Below are 10334 nucleotides of genomic sequence, written 5' to 3'. Positions count from 1 at the left end.
TGTTAAGATAACTCTACTGATGCAATGAGCACAAAAATGAATTCAGTCTAAATTGAACAGTCATGTATAGTCATTATGTATCCAGATCCTTTCAAGGTGAGCAACCTGCAAAAAAGATTGATTTGATTTGATGTTGTTGGTTTTGAGATGTGGTGTAAATCATTCATAAATAATTATATTGCTGTGCCAGGTATGGGTATTTCACATCCTAACTCTACATGGAATGTAATTGTTTTATTTGATTAACGTTTGGTATTAACTGTTCACTACTGCCCAGGGAAAATGAATTATAACATATCTTTTGTAGTAGCTACATCTGTATTTACTACAAAAATAATCACACTAATCAATGCCAATCTTTGTACTAAACATCAAGTCAAGGAAATTGAGAATACAACTATAAACAACGGTTTATTTAAAAAAAAAAGTCATTGTTTGGGAACATACACACATTTGTCACAGGGTGAAGTAGTAGTATTTCCATTATTTTTGTATATTCACAGGATGTCCTTTGCAAACAAACAACCAGAGTACAGGGACATGCCAGTACAGGAAAGAGGTGGAGAAGGATATCCTCATAACTTGTATTGGTGGACACAAATGGCATCCTATTCTCCATTCAATCAATATTTTATCTGGTTCATAAATGATACACTATGTTCATCTAAACAATGTAGTGTGTACATGATTTAGTTATGAACAAAAAATTTACTTTGGAAAAGGTCTGCCCTCTCTCTGTGTGTTGCCTTTGCCTGTGTGTTCCAGGACAGTGTCTGCAAATATCCGGAGCATCACTTCCATTGACCTCAGTCCTCCGGGTGAAGATGAGACGGAGGTACAGTGAAGCCCCCCCCCAAGCATCAGAGACACATTCAGTGTTTCATTGTTCATTGTTAGTGCTGCGATCATGTCTCCATGCCCAGTGCTTGTTGATCTTGTAGCTGTTTCTTCAGGCTCTTATCCAGCAGGACCAAACTCTGTATGGCCAGATTTCTGCAGTCTTCATCAGGGTCTCCCTCAGCCACATCTGTGGAAATTAACAAAGGGATAGTTTGTGGGGTTGTATAAGGTACTTATTCATAGTCAGTCTATGACCTACAATAGCAATGTACTGCTGTGGACGGGGGCATTCTTTTAGCGTCACAGTAAAATCAATATCAGTTGATTTGACCACTTTACCTTGCCTTGAGACAGGCCTTTCAATCGGGGAACTGAAATCATTATCTTTGCTCTCTACCAGACTCCTTTGGTTAGTTTGGATTCATAAAAGTCACACAATGACACAAGAAAACAAAGCAACTATTTTGTTAAGTAAGAGGGGAAATAACAGCTGTATGGTTAACAGTATGGAAAGTAAGTACCCCATACAACCCCACCTTAAAAAAAAAATCTGAATTATTCCTCTAACAGCACGAAAATATTATCAACATCTTTAGCTCAAAGACCACCTAGATCTTTCGGAATGATAATAAAAGCAAAATCGTTGATATGCATATAATCCTGGCATTTTCTTTTGCACAATTAACAATCGTACGTGGGAGGACAAACTGTGTCAATTGTCATTCAGCTGCAATGTGAAACTACTTTAATCCTCAGAGGGATAAAGAAACATCAAACTGCTGCTGGGCCAATCACGTCATGGACGGTCCTGCAGTACAGGACATCCTTGTTCCTCTTCTGTTTCCCAGAAATGCTCAGTCCAGCTGTACGTGTGTTTGTTTGTGTGTATGTGTGTGTGTGTGTCATTGAAAGGACATCCCTGACAGAATTACACTACGCAGGTGCAGCCTCAGACATTCGCTCATTTACAAGAATCATGCATTTGAACTGAAGGCTATTCTATTTTTAGTAAATATAAACAGTGTATTGCTTTATTCATGTGCAATTTTAGAATTAAATCCACAAGTATAAAAATAACAGTCCTATAACTATAAGGGAGATTTCAATAGATGGACTGTATGTCAAAGTTTGAAGACTAACTTTTGTCCCCGGCAGTGTTTTCTATTTACCTGCAAGCCAGGTTCTGGTCTCAAACAGCTGCTCGTTCAGGTCCACCAGCAGGTTCTGACTGGGCATGCTCAGAAACACGGAGCAAACAGCGAAGAGGACGCCTCGTCTCACCATCCTGCAACAGACACATTTCCAGTTTAGTAGCCATACATGAATACTACACTACAGTGCCGTAAATAAACACAAATAGATTCCTCCGACTTTTTTTATCAATGAACTGTCTGAAACACTTATATGCATCATACGTACTGGTCAGCGTGGTAGCGCACCGCCCACACAAAGTCCAATAAAGCACGACCCATCTGTGCAGCTACCTGCAACAACAAAAAACAACACAATAAAAGTCAGAGCTGGGAAAATTGATATTCAAAAATGTATAGGCTAAGTGTGACATTGTGATTTGTTGTGTCAAGCCCTAATTCTGGTCTTAAAATGTACAGAAATACAACTTTTCCGCCTGCTCATAAATCATTTGACTAATTTATTTTTTTATAATCAAATACATATTGAAATGCAGTTCAAGGGTGCTGTTGAGATTTAAAAAAAAAAAGCTTAACATTCAATCAATCAATCAATCAATCAATCAATCAATCAATCAATGTTTATTTATATAGCCCAATATCACAAATGTTACATTTGTCTCAGTGGACTTCACAGTTTGTACAGAATATCAGTATGACAATACGACACCCTCTGCCCTTAGACCCTCACATCGTACAAGGAAAAACTTCCAGAGAAAAACCCCACAGTTTAAAGGGGAAAATGGGAGAAACCTCAGGGAGAGCAACAGAGGAGGGATCCCTCTCCCAGGACGGACAGACGTGCAATAGATGCCGTGTGTCAATCGAAGAGATAATACATTTAAATTATATCACATATAAAATGGACAAATGGATAATATTACCGGTGCATTTACTGCCAGGTGCATGAAGAGGCCCAGGGTGTGGATCAACCTGCCCAGTACAAGATGGTCGCCGCCCAACAGGTCAAAGGTCACCTGAGGCCTGGCAGGAAGGTATTACACTCCAGTTTAATTGTACAGAAATCACTACGAGTTTTGAGCTTTAATCTTGACATAAATAATATACTTACTTGTCATAGTTGCTGAGAAGAGGAAAGAAGAAATGTCCGGCAACCGGGGCGTAGCGGTTAGGTGTGGCCTTAGCTGGAGGTTGTGTGGCCCCCTGCAGAAAAATAAAAAATGAATATTAAGTTATTGAAGGAGTAAACTTCACTGAAAAAACAAAAAAAGGTGAAACATTGGTCCACTTTTACTACCTTAGTGAGACGTTTTGTCTTGTTTTGAATCCGCCTCTCTACCACCTGTCTCCAGTGGACAGGGTTGTCACCGGGGTACGGGGTCAGATCAGTGCAGGAAGAAACACCTACAGAAGGACTTCTCTCTTCACTGATTGGCTTAGAAAGCTCCTGTGCTGCCAGGGCAAGGACCTGAGAGAGCAAAACAAAAACCGAGATATGAAAAACTAAAAGTTCAAATCAATCTAGAGTTGCAAAAATGAGTCGATCGACAGAAAGAATATTTTTGTAATTTAATAAAATGCAAACAATTGTGTTTTAGACTTTCAAATATTGGTATTTTTTTTTCTTGTATATCACTTTACTTTTTGGGGGCATTTTATACACCATTATTGATCTGGAAAATAATCTGCAGATTCTTTAATTATAATAAATCATCTTAAATTGCAGCCCTAAATGAATCACTGTTTTGTTATTCCAGGCACACCCACAAATGAAAAGTGTAGACGTACCTCCAAGATATCGAGCCGCTGGCGAAGACCGTAGTTCATGGAGTAAAACTCTGTGGTCAAATACTGAGTCACCTATCCCAGAACGCAAAAATACAATAAAATAAAATGTAAAAAAGCAGAATAGATGCTTGATATGGCGATAAAGCTGAGTGGCAATGATTATTACAGGGATGCAGTCGGTGACCGTGAGCGCCACCATGGTCGTCTGTCTGAGACTCAGGAAGCCACGTATGCTGTATTTATCCTCCGTGTGAAGAAGCACTTTAGTCAGCTGGACACTGATCTGAAAAAACATATAACCAATCACAAAACATAGTGTCAAAGTCATCTATGTAAGAGTACATTTTCAGGAAAAAAGTTGTATTTATGGTACAGATATAGGACTCGTCTTTAAAAGGAAAGTGATTGCTCTGATTTCTTATTAAAATGTACAGTCATTTTAGTCATTTTTGTTGTGTGTTCCTATCATACCTCTCTGGCTGCAAAGACGTTCTTCCTCACCAAACCCTCAGCGACCCTCAAACTGAGCTCCACGCGCACCGAGTCCTCAGAGGAAATTAAAGCTGGAGGGGTTAACCGATAAGAAAAAGTGGAAGCAAATTAGATTTTAAAATACAAGGTGATCTATGAGATGGAATTGAATCTCTGGAGCCATACTTTCCAGACAGTCTCGTAGATAGCGCGGCGATTCTTTAGTCATTTCCTGATCCGCAGACATATCGTACGGAGAGAACTCGTCGTCGCTGCACCAGGGAAAGACTCAAAGTTACGAAAAAAACGTCTCACAATAAATACATAAAGTATATCAGAGAAGAGATCATATTTACCTGTCCAGGTCGGAGCCGGGGTCAGATTTGGACTTATTTTGAGATGATGCATTCTGGGTAGTTTTTTCACTGGTCTCTTGAGGAGAGGTGACTCTGTGGATGATAGACCTTCTCTTAAATACAATCAATGCCTACAAATACATATATAAGGAACAAGTCTTATGAGATATGACCCTTTGTTTTTGAGTACAGTGTGCCCTCTTGGAAGATCATTTTCTCAAATGCTCTTTTAAACTTAGTAATAAAAGAAAAAACTGTTTATAATTGCTACTTAGATTGTTATTGCCAAGCGCACAACAATAACAGAGAAGCAGCTGTTGGCATGGAAATGTGTGGTTAATTAAAAAAGATCTGAGGCTTCCTTCACCAGGCTCATTAAATATGTAAAAAAGAAAAAACACAACATAAAAAAGACATTAAAAAGTGCTTAACTACCAAACAGTAATGTTTAGTTCATAATATTTAAGTGGTTCTTTCAAATCTTACACAAAACTGATATCCAGAGGGCTGAATGAAAGCACAGTGCATAAAAGTGTATGATCCGCTAAGGAGTATAAATAAGATTGCACCTTGTGTTTTTATCGCAGATATTCTGACTAAGATGCGTAACAGTTATTAGAAAAAGACCCTTACCCGTTCTCAGGCTCCTCCTCTGGCTCCTCTCCAGAGATGGGAGTCATCAGAGAAAGCAGCTCCAGAGTTTCCTCGTCCTGATCGTACTACAACACACAAAATACAAACTCAGACACACGTCTCAATCAGATGATCAATACAATATTTGAGGGCTTTTATCAACTGTACCTCAAACTTCAGCTTGGTGTTGTTGAGGTCCATGCGGGCGCTCAGGCACTCCCCCACCACCATGCCCATGTGTCTGATCCGCACCACGCTGCTGTCCAGGTGGCTCTGCATGCCTCCCAGCATGCACTGCAGCAACTCTGAGACACAGCAGAGAGAGCAGAGCTGAAGGCCACACGCTTTATACTCCTCTAAATTGATATTGTCTTATTGAGGCATGGGACAAGTTCAAATCACAATTATCTTAGCCAAAATAATCCACAATATTATCTAAATAATCATCAAAATATGTTTTATACTCTCACACTTCAAATGCAAGCAAACATACTAGAATAATTTTACATTGCAATAAATTGGGAAGCAAATATTTTTAATTACATCACAGATTCCTTTTTAGTGGACATTATTATAAGAGAAAAACAAAAAAATGTAGCTATGTTATTCTACACTCTGGGTGCAAATAGCATTGTTGACTATAATCACAAAAAGCATCAGCATAAGTTAATCATAAACCCCCTGCATAAATAAAGGGCACATTAAAAAAGGATACATTCTGTGGGTTTGTTCTTTCTCACATGATAATTCTTGTAATTTTAAAACAGGCTCTATTTTTCTCTACTCTGATAGCAAGCTAGAAAGATTTTTCAAATGACTGAAGTGTGGATATTAAAGATTGTCCTGATAATGAAAACTCAAGAGCATTAAAGATTGGGATAAAAAATATGTGGAGCCATTCTCATTTCTCATTTGACTGTTGGTGTACTGAGTGCTTTGAGGCTTTGAACACTGCTTGTACCTGAGCGTAGCTCCTGCAGCTCGGCGTCTCTCAGCAGATTCACACTCAGCAGTAAGGCCTTACTGACATACAGCTGCTGCTCCAGAGGTGTGTGCTTCACTGCACTGGGGTTAGCCCAGGCCTGGGACAGAGCCCGCAGCACCTGAGAACGAACACACACACACACACACACACACACACACACACACACACACACACACACACACACACACACACACACACACACACACACACACACACACACACACACACACACACACACACACACACACACACACACACACACACACACACACACACACACACACACACACACACACACACACACACACACACACACACACACACACACACACACACACACACACACATACATCAGAATCATCAATAAATATTATGTTTTGTCCATTTGGGTGCTAAATATCCTGATGCACTCACCTGGAGGAGCAGTGGCCTCCGCTCCCTGTCGGCTGCGAGGTAACCCAGGACAGTTCTCAAAACCTGAGTCTAGGGAGAAACAAAAAATCTTCATTAGTTAATCGTAAAGTTATCATTTTTACTGTCTGGCTGCAAGGTATCTTCTTACCTCATACTTGTACTGCAGTAACAGGAGTTTGTGAGTGACCACATACTGGGCCTTTTTATTGGTTAACACTAGATTCCCAATAATCCTGCCAAAGGCTTCAGGCCTGAAGAAAAGAGGTGGAAACTGGGGTCATGAAGGGAAAATAGAAAACTCAACTGCAGGCTGTATAAGCTGTAAGCTGTTTACCCTCTGACGGCCTGCACCAGCCCGGTGAGCACGCTCTCCATCCATCGCTGAGGAACGTTCTGCAGCAGCTTCCAGCAGACCCTCTGCCACACCATGTCGGAGCGCGTGCACACAGACAGCCGGGGGGGCCATCACCGCAAACACAGGACCTGGAGGGAGGAAGTAAACATGCAAGAGGTAGATACATTTTAGTCTGTGTCACAATAAACAATTCTCATTAGTTCCTAGAGAGGGTAAATGGTAAATTCAGTTTTATGGATGACAGTTATGCCTATCAGACGTAATCTATATTATCTAGAGAAATTCAAAGCTTTTGGATTCATAAAACACTATGAAATCAACAAATAAACCAATAACCATAAATCAATGCCCTCTTTGGTCTTTAGTATGTCAAAAATACTATAATAATTTCTCAGATCTCAAGGTGACATCTACTACAAACCAAATATTTTAAAAATAAACATAAATGTAATACAAAACCATCTTAAATTAATGTAAAAAATCTACAACAATGTTTTGGCATTTTTTTCTTGATACATGACACATCATTTATTATCACAATTGTGGGAGATTATGTATGTCATTATTTTTTATTTAAAAAGAAAAAGATCTTTGGAGTTGAATTTGTATTTGCTGGCACATATTATAACCACTATTCAATTTAGTTTCAGCTAAATGTACAGTGAACTCACCACTGTGGCCCTGGACACACACTTTTCCAAGTGTCTGAGCCACGAAGATCAAGGAGCAGTCTGTGCCATCTGTTCAAAATAGAAATGGTGAGAAATTATCATTTTGATATGCTAAAAATAAATCTTCGACATAAATCCATCACATGCTCTTATTATAGGTAAGAGACGTTCCCTCACCTTTCAGTGCTTGGCAGGTCCTCTCCAGTGCAGTGAGCATCTCTGAGGCCAGCAGGGTGAAGTACTGCTGAGGACAGAAACAGGGCTTGTTCTTCAGATGTAACCGGTTGGCGGTGAGGTCCGGCAGCGCCACGATCCGAGCCAGCAGAGTCTCCCTGAGCTGGGGGGAGTCGGAGGGGGCCGTCTGCAGACAGGAAGACCAGAGCAGCGCGGCGAGGCGGCCGCTCAGAAGGAAGCGCTCGGTGATGCTGATCAACAGGTCCAGGCTAGTGCTGGCTCTGTGCAGAGACAATAAAGAGAAATTATTAGTTAATGGTTAACATGATGTCATCTTCTCTTTTGTCCGTTATTGAGGAAGTCCCATTGAAATCTGGGCTTTCTTTTTCAAGAGAGACCTGTGTACAAAATCATTTTGAAATACTGTTTAAGCATGGACAGAGGATTAGGGAGTATACATTTTCAAAGTTAAGCAAAGTGCAGTACAAGTGTGATTGCAAATACATAGATACATTCTTTTAAAATGTCAAAGTGAACTAGGAAACGGCTCGTCAAATTTTTCCTGAGCTCTTTTGATTTGGAGGCAGCATGATAATTCCAATTTCAGTGTGATCAAGATGTACAGTTGATGTTAAACTGTCCTGTGACCTAAAAAAGATAGCTAATAAATGTTTTGTAGTAGAGCTTATAAATAAAGAAAATAGATTGCTGCTTTATTCTATGTGTTAAGGAGCACAATCACAGTTTCATATAACCTGCAATGGTGAATAAGAAATGTATTACCTATGAAGAAGTGCAGGACACTGGGATTCACAGTTAAAAGGCTTTTATTAAAATATGTTATAATATTGTATTACTCCACCTCTTGTGTACTATTAACTATGTTTATTTGTATGTATTGTCTCTGTCTTTTATGTATTGTCTTGTTTTCTGTGTCATTTATTTTGTATGTTAATGATAATGTAAAGCACTATGAACTGATATAAATAAACGTACCTTACCTTTAAGGTTAAGGGAGAAAAATGAATGTATACAATATCACAATTTACAACATTGAACAGAATTGTAGACAATTGTAGTTTAATGGTCTTTTTACTAGCATAGAATAAATTCTGCAGCACTACCCACTTCAGCTCTGATATTCCCTCCATCAGCACCAGCAGGGCCTGCTCGGGGGGGCCTCTGAGGAACAGGCCGTCCCACAGGTCAGTGCGCTGGGCGGCTGAGAGGCCGAGCAGCCAGTCAGTCTGGATGTTGCTGAGCAGGAACTGAATGGTGCGGGTGAAGTGAGCTCTGCTGAACTCTGCTCTCTGATCCGGGGTGCTTCTGCTCTCTGGCCCTTCATCCAGGAAAGAGTGGAGGGTTTGAAGAGAGCTGATAATGTCTTCGGGTTCTGTGGATGTAGAGAGGGTCCGGAAACACTGGGCCACGGCCACACGAACCTCAGTGTGCGGGGCAAGGGAGTCCATCTTGAAAATGGGAAGAAGGCTGGTTTTACCTGCTAAATAAAAACATGAGAAATAGGTTATTCACACCGAAACAACTGAGAACAGGTATTCCAAAAAATAAGTATGAAACTAACTCAAAACAATTCACCGTTGTAGATATAAATAAGTAACTAAGAGTCTATTTTGCAAATGTGTATTTAGCTGAAGACAATATCTAGTTATATTGTTTATTATGTAATTCTTGCTTTTGTTCAAATTGTACATAACAGTACAATCCAAATATATAAATGTATGTATAGATGTCCTAATATGTATAGAGCTTTGGCAATACTGTATGTCATTATGATCATGCCAATACAACTATTTGAATTAAATTGAATATCAAAGTATCAAACCAACACTTTGTGGATGTTAAGCCTTAACGCAGAATAATCAAGTGAATTGTGTTTTATGGTAACTCTCCTTTTAACGTTAACCATGTAGTTAACGGTCATTTAGCGTAATTTAGCGACTAATTTATGTTCACAAAGTACCGTTAACTATCAATGTCAATATTTAAACACACAACAATTTACGTTATAACTGAATGAATGTTAGCTTCAACAGTTTTCCTGACAACATTGATACGTACCTGGGCATTTGTATTAAACGATCAACAACATAATTCAACAAATAGTATATGGTGGATATCATTTAAAGTCTCTGACATTAAAACGTAATTTTTTATGTTAAATGTTCTGTTCCTACATGAGCATCCCGCCGTGTTCGCTCTGTGTGCTCCATCAAAATACGTCCGTAGTGAGCAGGGAGGAGAAGAAAGGTTCCGGGACCGTCTGACCCGTGAGGCATTCAAGAAAGCAACGGTTTTTGTAATAGTTCTAGATGTTGTGCCCCATTAAATGTAAGACGTTATACATAAAGTAAGGAATAATATTTTCTTCAAAAGACTGTACACAATTACATGTCATGTCTTTTGTTTAAGAATAACACAACATTGAGTGATACAGTAAATAATCCCCTCACATTGAAGAGGTGATTTCAGAATCTG

The 10334-nt window shown here is 39.4% G+C and overlaps 1 protein-coding gene across 1 annotated transcript; it reads right to left on the bottom strand.

Annotated features, from left to right (window-relative positions):
* Window positions 1-398: 398 nt before the first annotated feature.
* telo2 (TEL2, telomere maintenance 2, homolog (S. cerevisiae)) lies at window positions 399-10024 on the bottom strand. The gene is given in 22 exon segments (XM_034120178.1): window positions 399-1027; window positions 2010-2125; window positions 2260-2324; window positions 2915-3014; window positions 3103-3194; window positions 3289-3459; window positions 3780-3851; window positions 3946-4062; window positions 4251-4342; window positions 4437-4522; window positions 4607-4699; window positions 5240-5325; window positions 5408-5544; window positions 6201-6342; window positions 6639-6707; window positions 6787-6889; window positions 6973-7097; window positions 7099-7121; window positions 7665-7733; window positions 7842-8119; window positions 8967-9339; window positions 9918-10024. Coding segments are annotated over 21 exon segments (2499 nt in total). The 5' UTR covers window positions 9308-9339; window positions 9918-10024; the 3' UTR covers window positions 399-905.
* Between the last annotated feature and the right edge of the window lie 310 nt (window positions 10025-10334).

This window comes from Trematomus bernacchii, unplaced genomic scaffold (genome assembly GCF_902827165.1).
Source record: "Trematomus bernacchii unplaced genomic scaffold, fTreBer1.1, whole genome shotgun sequence".
Lineage (NCBI taxonomy): Eukaryota > Metazoa > Chordata > Actinopteri > Perciformes > Nototheniidae > Trematomus > Trematomus bernacchii.
The sequence above is the reverse complement of the archived record's forward strand: the minus strand, read 5'-3'. Positions and strand labels throughout refer to the sequence as shown.